Here is a 22,332-nt window from a genome sequence, read left to right as displayed (position 1 = left end):
ATTTATTTAAATGCTTTCCCATTTTTGCTTGTGTCCAACCAGACGTGAGAATAACCTGGGAAGATGAGGAACTTGGGGGAAATCTCCAGCTTCTTTCTGAATTCTTCTCTCTCTCTCTCTCTCTCTCTCTCTCTCTCTCTCTCTCTCTCCCCCCCCCCTACCCCACATGCAGAGACATGCCTCCCCTATGTGAGGCAGTGGATGCTAATTATGCCAGGCAGCATTGGCAAGAGCAAGTTGGGCTTTCAGCTGTGCAGATAAGAGCAAGAAGAGGGAGGGGAGCCCTGGGCCCTGAAAGGGAGTAAGCAGGCACCTGGGCATGTTGGTGTGGCCACTGAAATTCATAACTGCACCAATGAGCCTTTAATCTAGGGGGCTCACCCCCCCCCCACGCTCAGTGCTCCCACCTTGAGCTGTTAATGATAGGCATAAACTCAGGACGGATGAATCTGTCAGTATTGGTTTCCCATATTTAATCTGAAGTTCAGTTCGCCCCATTTCTACATCAGTTTGCAGCCTTTTAAATTATTTTTTTTAAGGGGCCTCACGAAATCTCATCACTGTTTTAATGGGCATTTCCCCATATACAATTTTAATGCAATTTTGCTCAATACACACATCATTGCAAGCAATTTCTCCTAATGTAATGCATTCTTGTATGTTATTTGCGCCAAAAAAGCAAAAAAAAGCAGAGACGTCACCTTGCCAACAAAGGTCCGTATAGTTAAAGCTATGCTTTTCCCAGTAGTGATATATGGAAGTGAGAGCTGGACCATAAAGAAGGCTGATCACCAAAGAATTGATGCTTTTGAATTCTGGTGCTGGAGGAGACTCTTGAGAGTGCCATGGACTGCAAGAAGATCAAACCTATCCATTCTGAAGGAAATCAGCCCTGAGTGCTCACTGGAGGGACAGATCCTGAAGCTGAGGCTCCAATACTTTGGCCACCTCATGAGAAGAAAAGACTCCCTGGAAAAGACCCTGATGTTGGGAAAGATGGAGGGCACAAGGAGAAGGGGACGACGGAGGATGAGATGGTTGGATAGTGTTCTCGAAGCTACCAACATGAGTTTGACCAAACTGCGGGAGGCAGTGGAAGACAGAAGTGCCTGGTGTGCTCTGGTCCACGGGGTCACGAAGAGTCGGACACGACTAAACGACTAAACAACAACAAGGCATTTTTAACGTGCCTTTTCTCCTAAGCCACAGATATATATTTCTGTGTGCACATCTTGGCTGGAGAATTTCCATGCAAACTTCAGAGAAGTGCAGATTTCAAAGGCTGTTTTGGATTCTGTGTGAACTGAGCCGGTGTCTATTCAAATGCAGAGTGAAACAGATTTCTTCCCCCACCCCCAGCAGAAACCCAGGAAGCCACTTTCCTGCCTTTGTGCCCCTCAATAATGTCCAAAACCACCATAGGTCAAATCTCTTACAGAATTAGCTGTGTGATCCCTCCTGAAGCAAAAACCCAGAAAGCCACCTGAGGTTGAGCTCTGATCAAGGGGAGCCCAGGGGAAGCAGCAGCATTCTTGCAATTCTCTGGAGAGTTGAAGCGCTTCCAGCATGCACCTGCAAGCCATAAGAAAGTAAAACAGTCTTGGTGAGTCAGGCCAATGGCCCATCTAGTCCACCCTCCTGTTTTCACAGCTGCAAACCTGATGCCCATTATGGGAAGCCCGCAAGCAGGATTCGAACACAAGAGCCCTCTGCCCTCTTATGGTTTCCAGCAACAGGCAAGTCCCAACTGATACATGTACATGTGCTTAGCTTTTTTTTTTTAAAAAAAGGATTTTTATTGATACAACAAGAAAAAAGAAAAAAAATCACAAATACCAAATTACCGTATTTTTCGCTCTATAAGACGTACCAGACCACAAGACGCACCTAGTTTTTGGAGGAGGAAAACAAGAAAAAAAATATTCTGAATCTCAGCAGCCGGAACATCAAGAGGGATCGCTGTGCAGTGAAAGCAGCAATCCCTCTTGCTGTTCTGGCTTCTGGGATAGCTGTGCAGCCTGCATTCGCTCCATAAGATGCACACGCACTTCCCCTTACTTTTTAGGAGGGGAAAAAGTGAGTCTTATAGAGCAAAAAATACAGTACATACAGGAATAACTATAAACACATAATTTTCTTAGCAAACAATATAACATATATTGGTCTTAACACTAAAGATCCGACCTCCTGTCTATTCCATATTTTGATTTCATAATACTTGTTGCCAATAAACACTTTTATCCTAATTAAACTTCTTCTTTATATATCTAATTTTGTATCTACCTTGCAACTATTACTGAAGTTCCTCGAATGCTGCAACAGAATTTAAACTACTATATTTATTTATCAGATATTCTTTGAAAACCTCCCATTTTGAAACAAATTCCTGTTTTGATTTATTCTTTATTTTTTCTGATAGACCATCTAATTCGGCATATTCTGTTAGCTTTTGGATCCAATCTTGTATAGAGGGGATTTCATTACTCTTCCATTTTGTCGCGATCAGAACCCTTGCTGCCGCCGTCGCATATAAAAAGATACCCTTCCTCTTTTGCGGAATATCCAAATCTGTTATTCCCAGGAGGTAGGCCTCTGTTTTTTTAATTGAAAGAGATCTTTAGCATTTTTAGCAGTTCTGCATGGATACTCTCCCAGAATATCTGTATTTTCCTACATATCCACCACATATCCATCAGCTTAGCTTGTGGGCCCATAGACTTGTGAGCATATGGGGGGAGGGTGTATGTTTGCTGTGCTGTGCCAAAATCTGTCCTCCAATTTCTAGGGAGTTTTCAACCCCTGCGAAAGAGGCTTCCATTTTCTACATATGTTTCCAGGTACAATTCAAAGTGCTGGTGTTGACCTTTATAGCCCTAAATGGCCTCAGCCCTGTATACCTGAAGGAGAGTCTCCATCCCCATCGTTCTGCCCAGACGCTGAGGTCCAGCTCCGAGGGCCTTCTGGTGGTTCCCTCACCGTGAGAAGTGAGGTTACATCAGATGTCAAGGAGATAAGTAACTATACAACCTTAGAAGATGTCTGAAGGCAGCCCTGTACAGCTTCCAATTGGCTGCAGGAACTTTCTGCACTCAAGCGGAAGCTGTGTTGGCTTCTGAAAAGTGTTCACAAACCAGAACACTGACTTCTGGGTTTGCGGTGTTTGGGAGCCAAGCTATTCGAATACCAAGGTACCACTTGTATAGGGATGTTTTTTATGTTTAATGTCTTATTATGTTTTTGCATATGCTGAAAGCAGCACAGAGTACAATTCTATGATTCTTAGGTTGCCAAGGTTGGGTTGTTATTATTATTATTATTATTATCATTATTTTAAATTTGTGTACTATCCTATACCCGCAGGTCTCAGGGCATTTGAGAGTTTTCCTTCCTCTACCTGGCTGCAGCCTCCCCTGGTGCCTAAATTTCCAGATCCAAAACAGAGGCCCACAAGAGGGCAGCCAAGGAGGTGGACAAAGCACAGGCCATGGGTGGGATCATTTGTAGGACAACGGAAGGGACACTCAGTTTCTGGGCTGACACAGAAACGAGGGAAGCTTGACCCCAAACCCTGCACCCCTCACTCGAGATTTTCACTGACATTTTCTCTCCCCTTGGATCAGTTTCCTTTCTTGTTGTTATGTACTGAGTTGAATAGGATCCGGAATGCAGCAGTCTGATTGGTCCTAGAACAATAGGATCCAGAATGCAGCAGTCTGATTGGTCCTAGAACAATAGGATCCAGAATGCAGCAGTCTGATTGGTCCTAGAACAATAGGATCCAGAATGCAGCAGTCTGATTGGTCCACAGCAGCCACCCAATTCAGCTCCAGGTGGAAGTGAATCCGCAACCTGATTGGCCTACAGGAGAATCCCGGAATTAGCCAATCACATGGGGCCCATTGTGTAAATAATGTATATAAAGCAGACATTCTGGGGGAACTTCCATTCCTCCTCACCACTATGAGCTGAATAAAGAGCATGAAATCCACTCTCGACTCCAAGTATATTTCACTTGTTAACAGAAAAATGGTTAAAAAACGGGAAACGGTCAGAGAAATTTGCAGCACAGCACTAACGTGTCTAGGTGGAAGCTGTTAGGGCATGAAGTTATAACTCCTCCTCAATTTCTGAGCATCTCTAATCCACACCTTTCTTCATCACTCACCTCACTAAGTCTGAAAGACTGGAACGTGACTGCAGAGGATGTTAAATGTGGTGCCCAGGATGGAGCGATCAACCAGAGTTGTCAGGAATGCCTCCTTCTCCCTCAGAGAAGTCTAGAAGACAGGAGAGGTTATTTTGTATTTCATGAATAAATGTACTCTTTTTGGTGCTTGCTAAAAAAATTCCTGTTTCGAAAAGCACCCCCAGATGCTTAGAAAGATGAGGTAATGCTAATCTGTTTTAGTATTTAAACTTTTTTTTTTGAAAAATAATTCTTCTTAGTATGATGTTAACATATGAGAGTGCTGGAGGTGAAATAGTTAAACAGGTTACACAATCAGAACCCAGGGGGTGGAGTCAGAGGGACTATAAAAGGGGGGGGAGTTCGTTGGGAGTTGGGTGGTTGGTTGGAGTGGGAGTGACTTGGGATAGAGTCTGTGGGGAGGTTGAGTTAGTGTAGCGAAATAAGCTGCGTCAGGAACATTTAGGAGCTAGGAAGACAAGTAAATATCTGAGAGGTGGTTTAGTGAGGGAGAGCAGGTAGCGGAAGTTATAGGTCTGGATAGGCACCCCATGATTGTAATTGACCGATACTGTTTATGAAACCACACGCTTGTTAAACTGCAATAAATAAACAGACGTTTATGTTCCAATTTAACCCTGACTGGACTCAGTATTGTACCAGGTAGGGTCTGGTTGGTGGCAGCGAGAAATAAAGTGGTGACACAGGGATAACTAGATGGTGAAACGTCCGGGGACCCTGTGTGATCGCCACAGGAAGCGCCACATAGAGCGCACTGCAGTTGTCCAGTCTTGAAGTCATCAGTACATGAACTACTGCAACTGCTTCCGCCTTCAGAAGGTTCCTGCCCTCACCTGGAATTCCTTGAGGATCGTGTCCAGGCCTTGGGTGTTCTCCTTGTCCATCTTGGTGACATAGCAGGCGTGTCCGGGCCAAGGTTTGTAGCCAATCAGCAACTGGGAGCAGACAGAGCAGGTGCTTTCAGTTATATGTCATTACCCTGTGTAATACCTTTGATATCCTGCAGTGTGCTTCCATTGCTTCTGCAGAATGTCAAAGGTATTACTCTGGGTAATGCAAAATGGTAGCAAGAAGAAATACCGATGAAAGAAGAATGGCAGACAAAATTAATGGATTACGCAGAATAGGATAAAATGACAGGAAGGATTCGAAACCAGTAGGACCAGAGATTTATTGGAAGAAATATACAAATTATTTGAAGAGCAACTGTAATCAACAAATTATGCTAGTAGGACTACAAGTAGTTTTGTAAGGAGAAATATATGAAATATTGCAAAGAAGAGAAAGAAAAGAGATATTAGTTATGAGATTTAAAAGTAATAGTGAAAATAAGAAATGTAAATTAAGTGAATAGATTGGAAAATTTTCAAGTGTGATTGGTGGAAGTCAAAAATTGTTTAAGATGTAAAAGTACCTTTAATTATTGTTGAAAATGATATGTTGAAAAACTGATAAATATATATATGTATGAGAGATATTCTGCAGTATGTACACAGTCAGATGCCAAGGCAGGAGGAAAGTGGACGAGAAAAGCTTTTCTCCCTCTCTCATAGAACTAGAATTTGCAGGCATCCAATGAAACTGGATGATGGAAGTTTCAGGACAGGTAAAAGAAAGTCCTTCTTAGAGCAAAGTTAAACTATGGAACTCCCTCCCACAGGAGGCAGTTATGGGCACCAACTTGGATGTCTTTAAAAGAGGGTTAGACAAATTCATGGAGGAGGAGAGGGCTATCGATGGCTCCTGGCTCTGCTTTGCCTCCACAGTCAGAGGCAACAGGGCTTCTGAATACCAGTTGCCGGAAACCACAGGAAGGGAAAGCGCTCTTGTGATCGAATCCTGCTTGTGGGTTTCCTTTTGGGGTATCTGGCTGGTCACTGTGACACACTGTGACACACTGTGGCCCACACTCACCCAGCCCTACTGAAGAGGCTCCTCATGAGGCCGGAGGAACATCACCCAGCTATTGTTTTATTGATTGACTGATCTAATACAGGGGTCCCCAAACTAAGGCCTGGGGCCGGATAAGGCCCAAGGGACTCATTTATCCGGCCCACAGCGACCCCTGCCGCCCACTGCCACCACCCGCTCTAACCAGCACTGTGCGGCTGCCCACTTCTGGGTCGGAGGAGCACTGGAAATAGCTTGTGCGCATGCGTTATTTCCAGTGCACATCCAGGTCGGAGGAGGCCCGTGCACATGCGCACAAGCTATTTCTGGTGCTCCTCCGACCTGGAAGTGCGCCAGAAATAGCATATGGGCACGCGCTCCCCTGCCCTTTGGCCCGCTGTGCGATTGGCGCTGGAGACGCTGCAGTAAGTTTGCTGACCCCTGATCTAATATGCTGTAAACCGCTTTGAGATTTTTATTAAAAATATAAAGCGGTATGGGGGGGGAGGATGCTGGATTAGATCGGCCATTGGCATCCCCAGCCTGCCAGATATTTTGGTCTACAACTCCCATGATTCCTAGCTAACAGGACCAGTGGTCAGGGATGATGGGAATTGTAGTCCAAAACATCTGGAGGGCCGAAGGTTGGGGATGCCTGTATTAGGTTTTTATACCAGTTTTCAGGTTTGGCTACAGATGGCATGGAAATGGGTGTGCTCTTTTTTTCTTTTTTCTTTGGTAAAAATGGAGGTGTGTGTTGTACTCACACTTTGATAAAAATACTGTGGATGTTAGGTCAAAATCACTACCATGGACAGCTAAAAGGAAGTGTGTGTGTGTGTGTGTGCCAGTACTCTGTACCAATGAGTCCTGCCACCAAAACGAAAGAAAGAAAAAGGCAATGTCTGAAAGGAAGGTGGTTTCATTTTCTAGGTCAGCTCAGACTGTAAAATCCCTCTGTGTTAAAGCTAAAAGTTGCCAGGTAAATCCTTAAAATTCTCTTACATGAATTTGCAAATCTGGCTCCCACCCAGCCTGGGTTGGCCCTATCATTGGGCAAAGTGAGGTGACGGCCTCAGGCGGCAAATGCTGTGGGGTGGGGAATGGTGGCTCGGCTTTTGAGCATTCAGAAGCAAAGTATAAACAGCCTGATGCGGCCGAAGTCGGCTATGCCCTGGTGCGGTGTAGATGTGGCACAACTCACTTGCCAGTTGCCCCTCACCTTACTGAAGTCATAAATGACTGTGGCTGGGTCGTTAGTCCGGTCCTTGACATAGAAAGTGGCTGCTTCTTCCATATTGACAGAGAGGTTGAGCTGCGAGTCTCCTCCTTCCAGGCCCTCGATGGTCATCTGCAAAACCTGCAAGTGATGGAGTGTGTTAACAAGAGGTGCCTTGTTTCCCCTTCTTTCCAGCATCCCGCAGCAACAACTACTCCCCGAAGTAGCAACCCCTGCCTTCCTGCGGGCCCCAATCCTTAGCAAACTCACTGACCAAGGGCCTAGACTTCTGTAGCTAAAAGATTATGATCCGTGCCAAAAGTCTGGAAGTATCATCAAACTTGGAGAACCCCACAGTTTGCGGAGGTATGATCCCCTCCCTGGTGGGTAGGAACTAAGCATGCTTAGCGGACACTGAATTTTCACTGCTGGTTGGAGGACAGGCAGGCAGAAAACCAGGGGAGAATATGTAATGGAATATCCTGGAAAAGGTCATGGCGGGCTGGAGCCTCGAACAGGAACACATCACACTGCAACATTTTGTCCTAGGCTCCGCTCATTTCACACCTTTCCTAATGCTGATCTTGTTGGTACTACAGCCTAGAACAGGCATAGGCAAACTCGGCCCTCCAGATGTTTTGGTAGGACTACGATTCCCATCATCCCTGACCACCGGTCCTTCTAGTTAGGGATGATGGGAGTTGTAGTCCCAAAACATCTGGAGGGCTGAGTTTGCCTATGCCTGGCCTAGAACCACAGAATTGTAGAGTTTAACCCCTGTAAACCTTCACCACCCCTGAGCGTTGGCCGTGCTGGTTGGTGTCCCGCAACACCTGCCCTAAACATCCCATGGCATCCTCGCTCTGCTCACCGCCTCCGTGTGCGCCTGGGTGACGAAGAGGCCCATCAGGAGAGCCCCCACGATGATCACCACGATGAGGACGACGATCACCACGATGATCAGGAGCCTCTTGATGTGCACGGGGCAGCTGGGCATCTTGGGCAGGTGGAGCAGGAGCCTGGGCAGGCAGCAGCACCAGCGGCAGCAGCAGGCGCAGCTGGGGGGGCAGCAGCTGGGGCAGCAGTTGGGGCAGCAGCCGCAGCAGGTGGGGCAGGAGCCGCAGCAGTCGCAGCCGCAGCAGTCGCAGCAGCCGCAGCAGGGGCAGCCCACAAACTCCGGGTCCAGGGCATGGTAGTCCTTGCAGGGGGAGAGGAAAGTGGGTGTGACACACGCAGAGACTTGCTTTCAGGTGCTTCACAAATCCCAAATAAATGCCAGCTTGGGTTGGAGTGTGGGTCAGTCTAGACCAGGGGTCAGCAAACTTTTTCAGCAGGGGGCCGGTCCATGGTCCCGCAGACCTTGTGGGGGGCCGGACTATATTTTGGGGGGCGGAAATGAAATAATTTCTATGCCCCACAAATAAGCCAGAGATGCATTTTAAATAAAAGGACACATTCTACTCATGTAAAAACACACTTATTCCCGGACCGTCTGCAGGCCGGATTGAGAAGGTGATTGGGCCGGATCCGGCCCCCAGCCCTTAGTTTGCCTACCCATGCCATGAAACTACGTCGTCATAAGACCTGAGTGGTACTTTTTAACCTTACTAGGCCTGTATAGTTTTATCTGAAACTTAAAAGCATTTCCTCCTGTGAACAGATGGCAATTTTATGTTTCGATTCATATATTCCAGTCTTCTCTGTATGCTCATAAAGATTGATTGACTGATTGAATATAACAGTTTATGTTAACCACTAAGGAAGAAAATAACACAATAAAATTCAAAACAGCAATGATTAGTTGCACATTTATTCAAAATCTCGTGAAACTGGTTTATTGTGAGACAATATGACCATAGGTGGCAAGTTGAGGGTCTTCATCAGCATCCCAAAAGAATGAGCCTGGGTGTGTGTGTGTGTGTGTGTGTGTGTGTGTGTGTGTGTGTGAGAGAGAGAGAGAGAGAGAGAGAGAGAGAGAGAGAGAGAGATGATCTGGGAGCAGGCTGGGAACTGGCATCACAGAGCCCTGCTTGTTCTGTACTGGATCCAAGGCTGAGGCTAAAGGAGATGCAAGATCTGTTTGGGTGTGAATGTCTTCTGTTCAGATGTAAATGAAACCATATATTCTAAAGGCACCACAGTCTTTGCCTGACCTTGATTCCAAGGAAGCTAAACCTGGGTAAGCACCTGGAAACCCTGGCTTGTCTCACCGCTCAGAGATTGGAGTGGCATGTCACAGTATTGAAAGCGGGATTGTGTGTGACCACCCAGGGAGCATCATGAACACAAATCATCATGACTGTGAAATGAAAAGGATGTCTGGAGGCTCCCTGGTAGAAATGGGTGAAAGAGATGCGAGATATTGCAACACAGTTTCGCACAATCCTCAGCCAAGATTTCCTGAGTCCCTAGCAGCACAAACCTGTACATGCAGACAGAGAAGCTAGTCCCAGTGAGTTCAGTGGGGATTATTTCTTGTAAGTGGGTGCAACTAACACTTATAACACACAGGATGCTAAGACTGACCTGAAGTTGTCTTTGTTTTCTCGGTTGCTCAAGCTGCACTACTGCTTATTTAAAAAGGTACCCTGAAGTCTGTAGTAACTGCAGTGTAGGTCACAGAACTAGAGTTGGAAAGGACCCCGAGAGTCATCTAGTCTGACCCCTCACAATGCAGGAAATCCCAGCTAAAGAATTCCTGACAGGTGGCCATCCAGCCTCTGCTTAAAAACCTTCAGTGAAGATCTCTGAGTCATGAAAGGAAAAGAACCTGCAGAATTCCTTACCTAGACTAAGCTTACCAGATTTTTTTCAATGATCCGGGGACACTTTAAATACATACATACATACTACATGTTAGGGACATTGATGCTGCAGCGATGGTGGTGGCAGAAGGGCAGCCGCTGCCTTGACCTCAACCGTCACGTTTCCCCTTCCTCTGAGGTTTATATCTCCTTTCTCCATGAGCCTGGGCAGCCCCTGAGTTGTTGGTTCTTCAGTGGTGGAGGTGGGGAAGCGGTGCGCAGTGGGTGAGGCATGGAAGGTGGAGAAGAAGGGCCGAGAGCAGTGGTGGTGAGGCCATCGGAGCATCCCCAATCCCATTCCTACTTGCGTGCAAGCAGGAGGGGGTGGGGATCCCTCAACTGGGAAGGGAGGCTTCCCGTTGCCTAACTGAGAGATCCCCACCCCTCTCCTGCTTCCACGCAAGTAGGAGGTGGGAGGCTGCTCCAATAGGCAGCATGAAGCCTCCCTTCACAGCTTAGTTGCTGGGGTCAGGGAAGGTGGAGGCAGCCCGGAAACTGCGTCTTCGAGCCCCTGCACCACCATCACATGGGGACTTCCAAGCAGCTCCTGAAGCCAGCCAGGGCCGACTGCTCTGGGCTGCTGAGACTGCCGCTGCTGCGTTTCCCAGGGACATTAGATGAAATCCAGGGATGGAATTTGTCTGGGGACTTATTCGCAAATCCGGGGACTGTCCCCTGGAAACGAGGACGTCTGGTAACCCTAACCTAGACTGAAAAAAGACATGTGGACTTCTGGAGGAATACAACACTTTAAACATCCAGATACGATTATACTTACCTGTATAACATTGTGGAGTCAACTTCCACAGGAGGTTGTGGACTCTCTTTCGTTGCAGGTTTTTAAGCAAAGGTTGGATGGCCACCTGTCATGGACGCTTTAGCAGAGTTTCCTGCATTGCAGGCAATTGGACTAGAGAACCCCTTTGAGTCCCCTTCCAATTCTACACTTCTCTGATTGATTCATACATCTCAGTACTGACTTTCCCATTTGTATGTTAGTTTTTGTTGTTATTGTTTGTAAAATGTGATGCATGGTTTCATTTATCTCGTAAAACCCAATAAAAATATAAATAGGTAGCATCTCCAATAAGGTATTTAGTCCTCGGTCTTGATTAGATACCTTTTTGGAGCTGCCTAGATAAACGTATACATTTAAATTAGGATTGGTGGAATCTTCTTATTGTTTCTATCGCCGCCTTGTTACATTTGCAGCTTAAGAAATAAAGTAGTTGTTTTGAAGAATGCAGATAATAATAAACATGATACCACGCATATGCAACAGCCTACAGAGTGCTAAAAATCAGAATATTTATTTTCAGAAAGAAAGAAAGAAAGAAAGAAAGAAAGAAAGAAAGAAAGAAAGAAAGAAAAGACTCCGATCTCAATGCAGGGAGGGACTCACCACTGCTGGTGCTCGGAGCAGAGCTTCTTGCGTGACAATTTCCATCGTCTCCTTGATCTCCATAGCCTGGCTGTGTCTGCAATCCCTACTCCCAGCCTGCTCTCTGAAGGGAGCATGTCAGATATATATATAGATAGATATGTGGCAGCCTAGAGGGGCAGTGACCCAGGTGGGCTGTGAGTCCTCCAGGCTGCTGACCTGGCTGAGAGCCAGGCCTTCCCTTGGCTTTTTGGGTGTGAGAACCTAGTTCTCCACCACCAGCCCTTCATACTTCAAAGCCAAGTTCCACAGAAGTGGCCAGGGAGGTCCTTGCCATTAAGCCACCTCAAAGGACCCTTGTCTCCAGGAACAGAGCTCTTGTGGTTTAGAGAACTGCAAACATTGGTCTCCTGAGGACTTAAGTGAGGTCCTTATGATGGGGCCACCCTGTCCTCATGACGAACATATCTCCTCATGGTTAAGGTGCCCTCTTTTCATCTCCTTGACCAGCTCTTTCTTGAAGAGATTGAAATGTTCAAAGTAATCATTTCGAAATCATTTGGGAAACCGTGGTGGTGTGGCAGTTAGAGTGCCGGACTTGGACTTGGGAGAAAGACCAGGGTTCAAATCTCCCCTTGGCCATGAAACTCACTGCCTCTCAGCCTAGCCTACCTCATAGTGGGGATTAAATGACGGGGAGAGCTATGGACGTCACCTTGAGCTCTTGGAGAAAAAGATGGGATAGAAATGCAATATAAGTAAATGAATAAATGAATAAGCCAGCCTCCTCCCATGAGCCTTTGGGCTAGGGAGTCTCCAGTCTCAGGAGTAGGCCACATGGATTACTCCACTTGCTCTCAGTTGGACTCCAACTCCCATCATCCTCCGTCAGCACAGTCAATGAGGAGGGGAAATGGGAGTTGGAAATCCAGCAATTTGAAGTCTCCACATGGATGCCTCTTCTCCAGCATGATTCTTTTGACATTTCTTCATTATTCCCGGGGAGGGTTCCGTATTGTTTAGCAGAGATCAGGTTCTCTATTTGTTCCAGGGAGCAGAGCGGTGCAACCCTGAAGTTATTGTTGATGGTGATGTTATCTTAATTTATTTCCCACCCTTCACCCTAAGGTCCCAGGGCAGGTTACAACAATTTAAAAGTCAACATTAAAATGATTTAAAAAAATTGGACAAATTCACAGAGGCAGCGGCAGGGCCGTCTGAAGCATATCAGGGGCCGTGGTGCAAAGATCCCTCTGGTGCCCGCCCCATATTTCCCAGCGGCTTGGGAGGAAGCTGCACGCTCGCCAGCCATATGGTTAATGGGGCACAGCTGGCGGGCGTGCAGGGAAAGGGGAGGCCGTCAGCAAAGCCGCGCAGCACCCCCACTCGCTGGGGCGCACCTGAGAGGCTGGCGCAACGCACCACTAAGCCCAATAGGAAAGATGGCTCTGGGCAGCGGCTACCAACAGCTACTAAGCATTTTAAGGAATATTTGAAAAAAATATGCTAATATTTAAATATTAGAATAGCTTTGGAAGTGGATTTAGGCTGTAGGGTTAGAAGTGGAAGATAGTGTATTTTAAAATAGTATTATTTGTAAGCGATAAAATGTGAAGTTTTTTATGGTTAAGGTAAGTGTGATTAAAAAATGGTTAGAAATTATGAAATATGTAAACTGCTAAGGATGAGGTAAAATGAAAATCAGATGGGGGGACTTGGGGAAGCCCACCTAACAATGTTTAGAAAAATAAGGATAAGACAAGAATCTGTTTGTATTGTTTGTTTTTCGCTTTGTGTTGTTTATTTGTGTTATAAAATGAATAATTTATTTTTTGGTGGGGGGAACAAAACAGCAGCTACTAAGCATGACGGCTATGCTCTGCCTCAGTAAATGCTTCTGAATACCAGTTGCTGGAAGCCCCAGGAGGGGAAAGGGATCTGGTGATCAAATCCTGCTTGTGGGTTTCCCGTTAGGACATCTGCCTTGCCACTGTGAGAACAGGTTGCTGATCCAGCAGCCTCTTATGTTCTTGACTTCACTGCTCTTTCTGCTCTCACTTTCTGCTCTCAGATTGAGGTTGAATCCTGACAAGACAGAAGTACTGTTTTGGGGGGACAGGAGGCGGGTGGGTGTGGAGGACTCCCTGGTCCTGAATGGGGTAACTGTGCCCCTGAAGGAACAGGTGTGCAGCCTGGGAGTCATTTTGGACTCACAGCTGTCCATGTAGGCACAGGTCAAATCTGTGTCCAGGGCAGCTGTTTATCAGCTCAATCTCGTACGCAGGCTGAGACCCTACCTGCCCGCAGACTGTCTCGCCAGAGTGGTGCATGCTCTAGTTATCTCCCGCTTGGATTACTGCAACGCACTCTACGTGGGGCTACCTTTGAAGGTGACCCGGAAACTGCAATTAATCCAGAATGCGGCAGCTAGACTGGTGACTGGGAGTGGCCGCCGGGACCACATAACACCGGTTCTGAGAGATCTGCATTGGCTCCCAGTACGTTTCCGAGCACAATTCAAAGTGTTGGTGCTGACCTTTAAAGCCCTAAACAGCCTCGGTCCAGTATACCTGAAGGAGCGTCTCCACCCCCATCGTTCAGCCCAGACACTGAGATCCAGCGCTGAGGGCCTTCTGGCGGTTCCCTCATTGCGAGAAGTGAGGCTACAGGGAACCAGGCAGAGGCCCTTCTCGGTGGTGGCGCCTGCCCTGTGGAACGCCCTCCCAGCAGATGTCAAAGCAATAAACAACTATTTTACTTTTAAAAGTCATCTGAAGGCAGCCCTCTTTAGGGAAGTTTTTAATGTTTGAAGCTGTACTGTTTTTAATATTCAGTTGGAAGCCGCCCAGAGTGGCTGGGGAAACCCAGCCAGATGGGCGGGGTATAAATAAATTATTATTATTATTATTATTATTATTATTATTATTATTATTATTATCACTGCCAGCCTTGACCTTGTGCCCCTCAACCAGCCCCTCTAAGCAATTTGAAAGGCGCAGATTCCAGGGGCTTGAAGACAGCCCTTCCACCAGGGGTCTGCAACCTTTAAGACAAAAAGAGCCACTTGGACCCGTTTCCGAAGAAAAAAAACTGGGAGCTGCAAAACCGGGAAGGTGATGTCGGGACGGTGTGTGACTAACGCACGCACCGCCCCCATGCGACGTCACAGCCAGTACAGCGCCCGCCACAGTGGGGAGTGTCGGGGCGCACAATGCGCCTCCTCCCCTCGCTAGTATCCGCCCCGGAGCCACGGCAAAGGTGTAAAAGAGCCACATGCGGCTCCAGAGCCGCGGGTTGCAGACCCCTGCACAAGTCCTTTCTCAGGGGCTTGGAAAGAGGTAAAGTGTAAAATGGAAAATGAGTGAGGAATGGCAACTTAAACTGATGATGGAATATGCATAGCTTGCAGACTTAATTTATAGAATAACAGAACAAGAAGAACATATGTTTAAAGAAGATTGGAAAATGTTTATTGAATATACCGGGGGGGGGGGAATTGTGTACACTTAAAAACATTGGCAGCATTAAGATAAATTCAACAGTGTAAATAAGTTTTGATGGATGTAATAATGGAATACTGGGACGCGGGTGGCGCTGTGGGTAAAACCTCAGTGCCTAGGACTTGCCGATCGCATGGTCGGCGGTTCAAATCCCCGTGGCGGGGTGCGCTCCCGTTGCTCGGTCCCAGCGCCTGCCAACCTAGCAGTTCGAAAGCACCCCCGGGTGCAAGTAGATAAATAGGGACTGCTTACTAGCGGGAAGGTAAACGGCGTTTCCGTGTGCGGCTCTGGCTCGCCAGAGCAGCTTCGTCACGCTGGCCACGTGACCCGGAAGTGTCTGGGGACAGCGCTGCCTCCCGGCCTCTAGAGTGAGATGAGCGCACAACCCTAGAGTCTGTCAACTGGCCCGTACGGGCAGGGGTACCTTTACCTTTAATAATGGAATACTGAATGGTTTAGTTTATGTAAAATATGCAGGGATTTATGGCAAGCAAACTGAACCGTGGAAGGAGAAGGAGGGAAGTCACTGATATTTTAAGGTTGTTGGAATGAATATTCTAAAACGTGAAATAGAAAAACTTAGTAACAATTTATACAAAAAAGAAAAGAGGAAAAGTGTTTGCTTTTCTGAACCCAACCAACTTAATAATTGGATATGCCCATGTTCTTAGGTGTATTTGTTAGCACAATGTCCTGGCCTGGGTTCAAGGCTTCAAGGAGCCCTCAAGGAGATCCTTGAGGAAAGTGAGGGCCCTTATAGCCATCCCTGTGCCCTCCTTGAGCCTACCCTCTCCATTGGGTTAAGTGCTTCCCAATCCTGTCATGGGCTGCCCACTAAATTTCCCTGATGTTCCTGCCAAGAGGGTGATGCTTGCGAGGTGCAGCAAGGAGGGTACCCTCCAGAGAGGGCAGCTGACAACTGAAGCACTGTTACATCATCACCAAATGCCTGCTCCCCACTGCGAGTGTGATCCAGAAATAGGCTGCATTGTTATTGTAATGGGTTTGAGTTACTCGTGCGTAAATTGTCCCCGTTAAGGGGCTTAATTGCCTTGGTTAAACCGTCCTGACTGCACAGCCCATCTCAGTGTGGCTGCCTCAGTCGCTAGCAGAATCTGTCTGTGGGCGTTTCTTAAACCTTTTCCAGCATAAAAGCTGTTTGACTCCCAGTTGTCTCCGCCTTTCATTGCGCGGGAGTCTTCTGCGCAGGGAGGGCGTGGGTAGTGGAGGACCAGTGCTTTCCTCACTGATGTCCAGGGAAGAATCCCGGAGCTCTCCCTCCACTTCCCTGGTGTTACGCCGATTTCCTTCCTCCTCTACCAAGCTGCGTCTCCCCCTAGTGCTGGTACCTTCTCCTGCAGAATCGGGGAGCCTCTCCTTCACCTTTCGCTCTGATGGCAGTTCCCTGACAGTTATATTGTGTGTTTTTTAAGGCCTTAACATAAGAAGGGCCTGCTGGATGAGGCCAAGGGCCCATCTAGTCTCTGGTGCCTCTGAGAAACCTGCAAGCAGGATGTGAGCACAGGAGCCCTTCCCTTCCCTATGATTTCCAGCAACTGGTGTTCAGAGGTGTGGCGAGCACACAGGGTCCCCGGACGTTTAACGGTCTATTGATCCCTGTGCCACCACTGGGCTCGCTTCCCTGCTGCCACCAACCAGTTACTCTCTGGTAAAACATTGAGTCCAGTCAGCTGTTAAAAGTGAACCAAAAAACCAAGTTTATTTTACAAACATTAACAAGTTTATGGTTTCTCAGATAATATTCCTGTCAGTATCTTAACTTTAGGGACGTGGGTTAAACCACAGAGCCTAGGACTTGCTGATCAGAAGAGGTTTGTTGTTGATCTTTTTTTAGGGGTGGGGGACCCCAAAGTTGTTGGCTTTTTAAAAGAAATAGTTGTTTGCCTTTAGAACGGTTGCGGGACACAGGGACTCCCAGCGCCAACCAAAAGGGGTGCCAGCACCCCAGGCACAGGGGTGTACGAAGGGGGGTATGGGTTCCATGCTGGGGGGGGGGCAAAATGTTGGGCAGCACGCACAGTCGCCATGCTGTCCATCTGCTGCCCCCTATTAACTGCTTTGGCTGCGTGTGAAGCACCCGGAGTGCCGTGTAACATTGTGGGCACTGTTCAACGCATCCTGTTGCGTGTGCCAAGCTGCGGGTTCCTTGGCTGTCAGCGCACGCTCCCAGCACCGTCCAACATGGGGTGCCAGTGCAGAACGATGGGGAATGCAAGTGGCATCAGAGGCAACATCTCCAGACAGGATCTGTCTGCTCCTATTCATCGGGTTTTGTTGCTGCCTTCAGTGCTGTCGGCGCGCGGCAGATCCCACCACAACGTTACACGGCACTCTGGGTGCAGTGCCAGAACAGTTAGCTGCCATGCAGCTGGGGCAAGAGCCAAGAGCCGAGATGAGCCGAGCCTGTTGGAGAGCTATGGGCTCTTCTGCTGCTGTGGCTCGGCACGAGTTCAGGGGTGAGTGTTGGAGTCTGGGGAAGAGCCGGTGGCACTCCGACGGACTCTGCTCCGCTTGACTGTCAGCAGCTCTTCCCCGGACTCCAATGCTCGGCCCCGGACTCGGCCTGGTGTCTCTGAGAGCCCGGCGCCCTGGTGCCGTGCACCCCTAGTGCCAATGGTTAAGATGGCCCTGCTCCTGTATAGGATATAGCCAGTGCCAGATTTATGTATGGGTTTATAGAGTTAAAATGAATGACAAAAATGAAGTTGTAAGGTACAAGGCAAGACTAGTTGCTAGGGGCTTTCAACAAATTCCAGGCAAAGATTATGATTTGTGCTATTCACCAGGTGTAAAAATATGAAACAGTTAAACTTTTGTTAAAAGATGCATCATTTGTGGAAAAGCCCACTACGCAATGTTTCTCTGCTCTTAAGAGAATGGTAATGTACCTTAAACATACCAAACATTATAGGTTGCAGTTTACATCACACATGAAAGACATGTACAAAGTATGCTTTATGTTTTTGTTCCACAGTGATGAACCACAGGGGAAATGTTGAATGGTTTCTTTACATGTAAAGGTTCATCATTGTTCCACCCGATGTGTGTCTTTAAGGGGCCGGAGCAAGGGCCAGAGCAAACTAACGAGACCCAGCTTTACAGCTGTGAAACATAGCAGGTGCTGCTGAGTTGTATTTGATTAAGGTGTGTCAGCATCTGGGTGTAGTATATAAGGAGTAGCACCTAGCTCTCCCATTTCCCTGGGGGATGGGTTGGTGGTTGGGTCATGTTTGTTTGTTGATGTATTTAGTGTAAATGGAGTTTTTGTTTTTCTTATTAAAACCTTCTTTAAGTTATTTTTGAGTCCCTTTTTAATGCATGGTCTCCCCAGCAAGCTCTCTGCAGCGCTACCATACAGTAAAAAGCCAACACCAGGAACTAAGTATTTATCACTACAAAAGAATGGCCAGGCTCCCCAGGCAATCCAATCAAGTAACCTGCCAGACAGGAGATAAACAAGGACAAGAGATAAACAACATTCAAATTTCTGTTTTAGACCACCCCTTCTGTGATGTATGTATGATGTTTCTGGGGGTGGTCTTGATCTACAGGGTGGCAATTTCAAAATAATAATAATAAATAATAAATTTTATTTATATCCCGCCCTCCCCAGCCGAAGCCGGGCTCAGGGCGGCTAACAACAATCAAATAATCAAACAGTAAAATAGTTACACAATCTAAAAATATTTCATTATAAAAATTAATTAAATCAAATTGAAGGCAACCAATTAAGCAAAATTCTGTGCAGGTTGCCAGAGGAGGGAGTCAGGCTGCGCCCTGACCAAAGGCCTGGTGGAACAACTCTATCTTGCAGGCACTGCGGAAAGATGTCAGGTCCCGCAGGGCCCTAGTCTCTTGTGACAGAGCATTCCACCAGATTGGAGCCACAGCCGAGAAGGCCCTGGCTCTAGTTGAGGCCAGCCTAACCTCTCTGAGGCCTGGGACCTTGAGGATGTTATTATTTGCAGACCGTAGGTTTCTCTGTGGGGCATACCAGGAGAGGCGGTCCCGTAGGTACGAGGGTCCTAGGCCGTATAGGGCTTTAAAGGTTTAAACCAGCACCTTAAACCTGATCCTGTACTCCACCGGGAGCCAGTGCAGCTGGTATAGTACCGGGTGAATGTGATCTCGCAGCGAAGACCCCATAAGGAGTCTCGCCGCGGCATTCTGCACCCGCTGGAGTTTCTGGGTCAGTCTCAAGGGCAGCCCCACGTAGAGCGAGTTACAATAATCCAGTCTGGAGGTGACCGTCGCATGGATCACAGTGGCTAGGTCAGGGCGAGAGAGATAAGGGGCCAACTGCTTAGCTTGGCGGAGATGAAAAAATGCCGCCTTTGTTATAGCTGTAATCTGCGCCTCCATAGAGAGGGAGGTATCGAAGATTACACCCAAACTCTTAACGGACGGTGCTGGCACTAATTGCACCCCCGCAAGAGATGGGAGTTGCCCCCTCAATCCCATATCGTCCCGCCCCAGCCAGAGGACCTCTGTTTTCGAAGGATTTAACTTCAACCGGTTCCCACGTAACCATCCAGCCACAGCTTCCAGACATCTGGTCAGTGTGTCTGGGGCCGAGTCAGGATGGCCATCCATCAACAGATAGAGTTGGGTGTCATCAGCGTACTGATGGCAACCCAGCCCAAAACTCCGGACAAGCTGGGCGAGGGGGCGCATAAAGATGTTAAAAAGCATCGGGGAGAGAATCTTCTTTATAAAAGAAGAAGAAGAGTTTGGATTTGATATCCCGCCTTTCACTCCCCTTCAGGAGTCTCAAAGCGGCTAACATTCTCTAAGACCACCCCTCAGATACATCCCACCTACATCACAGAAATTTAAATGTTGTTTTTCTCTTGTCCTTGTTTATCTCCTGTCTGGCAGGTTGCTTGATTGGATTTCTTGGGGAGCCTGGCCATTCTTTTGTAGTGGTAAAATACTTATTTCCTGGGCCAGGTCACAGGCTCACACCTTATTCAAACAGACATATCCTTGAGACAGGATTTATGAGGAAAGAGACAATGGGGAGGCTTTTCCAGTTTTACCTTGCAGAGAAAGGATTTGGTCAGTTTAGGAATCAAAATGGTTCCAGGTTGATCTTCCTGTGTTGATCTATGTATGTGCAGTTATGAACATTACCATATATCTAAGACCATAAAATTCCTATCACAGCAGAGAGTGCCTTCTCTGAGCCACTACTTTAAAGGGAGCCTTGTGCTCAGCCGCCCATCCCCAAACTGCTGTGGAGATGTATTATTCAGCCATTCTGTCTCTTTGTCTGTACAGAGGACTCCTGCACAAGCTTGTTCTGAAATGTTCCTTCTTCAGACACCCTGTTTCAGCTTCCTGAAGTCATGTCGGTAGCACTGACAAAAGGAGTCATATTGTTTCATGCAGCCCAAACTCTGAGCAGTGAGAGGCTTTGGGCTATACAGAGTGTGCTGGTCCTTTGGAATGACGCTCACTGTGGGGTCTTTAGGATACAGTGGTACCTCAGGTTACATACGCTTCAGGTTACAGGGAAGATGGGTGGGGGTGGGGTGGCCGGACTATATTTTGAAAAAGAAAATGAACGAATTCCTATGCCCCACAAATAATCCAGAGATGCCCTTTAAATAAAAGGACACATTCTACTCATGTAAGAACACGCTGATTCCCGGACCGTCTGCGGGCCGGATTGAGAAGGCGATTGAGCCACATGTGGCCCAGATGTGGCCTTAGGTTGCCTACCCATGCTCTTACGCATATTGATAGTGTCCTCAGCTTAACAGATACTTGCCAGACTGTATTTAAAGAGAGGTGTAAGCCCCTACAGTCCAAAGACAATTGGAAAGCTTTCCCCATTTCCTTCCTCCTTGCAGAGAAATATTTGAGGTCAGTTTGGCTTCAGGATTGCTCTCCTGTACTGTTTCAGACACTATACTTATGCATGTGTGCTGCCTTGTACATTTATGAACATTTATTTATATATATTGTAAGGATATCAGGGGGTTACTCGAGAGCAATCAGGCAAATGCCTCCCTGGTCGGCTGTAAAGCCTCGTTATTGGTGCCAAAAACCCTTCACCATGCAGAGCACCACTATTCCGTGTCTTGCTCATTTACTGGCAGAATCTGAGAGTGGGCGGTCCTTAAACCTTCCCCAGCAGAGTAGTTTCTTGACGCCCAGTCTGCGCCTCCCCTCTCGGCGTGGAAGCCTACTGCGCAATGAAGGCGTGGGTAACGGAGGACCTCTCTCCTCCCCACTTTGCTCAGGCAAGGTGTCCTGGCACCGCCTCGCCTCCCCCGAGCCCTGAAGCTGAAGTTTCCTGCTTGGCAGGGGGTTGGACTCGATGGCCCTTGTGGTCTCTTCCAACTCTATGATTCTATGATTCTATGAAGCTCCTCTCCACTGGAGGCGTGGCTACTCTCCTCCGCTGAGGAGGAGCTGCTTCCCACGATCTTTGGGGGCTCTCTGTAATCCATCCGGCTTTTCCCCTCTCGCCCCTGAGCCGATGGCAGTTCCCTGACATATATATAAGACCTTAGAATTCCTATAACAGTGGGATATTCCTCTATTCCATCAGCACTTTGTATGAGGTTAACTGTGGGTGAGCTGAAGCAAGGATAAGCATTCCGTGTCATCAATAATGCCTTTGCCCTACCTTTCTCCTTTGTCCGCAGCGCTAAGTGAACCTCCCCTGTGTATTGGCAGAGCTCTGCTGTTATGACAGCAGCAGAGATGCACTGCTAAACCATTTAGTATGTGTTCATAGGAAAGATCTCATGCGATCTTCCAAACGGCAGCTGTTCTGTTTTAGGCCAGAATTGTAGGTGGAACCTGGGAATAGCTGTCTTGACTGTTCCCTCTTATCTGAGCAGTTTCCTAAATCGTGGAGAGGAGAAGCCAATCTATTGACTGTGGGCCACAGTCTGTCCATGTTAGCAAGCGATTCTTCCACAGGAAGCAGCGATAGCCACAAACTTGGGTGGCTAGTAGCCACCAATAGTCCTTTACTCCATGAATTTGTCCAGTCAAATTGGTGGCTGTCACTGCCCCCTGTCATAGTGTGATAAGAATTTTAAGGTCTTAGATATGTAATAAATGTTCATAAATGTACCAAGCAAACACGTACATAAAAGTATAAACCACATGTCTGAAAACCCCACAGAAAAAAGGTTCTTAACAAATTGACCTCAATTATTTCTCTGCAATGTCAAAGTGGGAAACATCCCCATTGCCTTTTTCCTTCGCAAATCCTGTCTTAAGGGCACATTTAAGATATGAATAGGGTGTGAGCCTGTGACCTGGCCCAGGAATTAAATATTTATCATTAC

General features: G+C 47.3%; 1 protein-coding gene across 2 annotated transcripts; it reads right to left on the bottom strand.

Annotated features, from left to right (window-relative positions):
• Positions 1–1,161: 1,161 nt before the first annotated feature.
• LOC309536386 (surfactant protein C-like) lies at positions 1,162–11,667 on the bottom strand. Of its 2 annotated transcripts, none has more exons than XM_082230584.1 (6): positions 11,523–11,667; positions 8,188–8,514; positions 7,320–7,457; positions 5,041–5,142; positions 4,166–4,277; positions 1,162–1,572 (listed from the first exon to the last, which is right to left on the bottom strand). In XM_082230584.1, the coding sequence occupies exons 1-5, from the start codon at positions 11,583–11,585 to the stop codon at positions 4,170–4,172; spliced, it is 738 nt and encodes a 245-aa protein (XP_082086710.1). In that variant the 5' UTR covers positions 11,586–11,667; the 3' UTR covers positions 1,162–1,572; positions 4,166–4,169. The 2 variants fall into 2 exon arrangements, with proteins under 2 accessions (XP_082086710.1, XP_082086711.1); XM_082230585.1 differs by having other exon boundaries at positions 4,166–4,269; positions 5,042–5,142.
• Between the last annotated feature and the right edge of the window lie 10,665 nt (positions 11,668–22,332).

This window comes from Podarcis vaucheri (genome assembly GCF_965113315.1).
Source record: "Podarcis vaucheri genome assembly, chromosome: 7".
Taxonomy (NCBI): Eukaryota; Metazoa; Chordata; class Lepidosauria; order Squamata; family Lacertidae; genus Podarcis; species Podarcis vaucheri.
The sequence above is the reverse complement of the archived record's forward strand: the minus strand, read 5'-3'. Positions and strand labels throughout refer to the sequence as shown.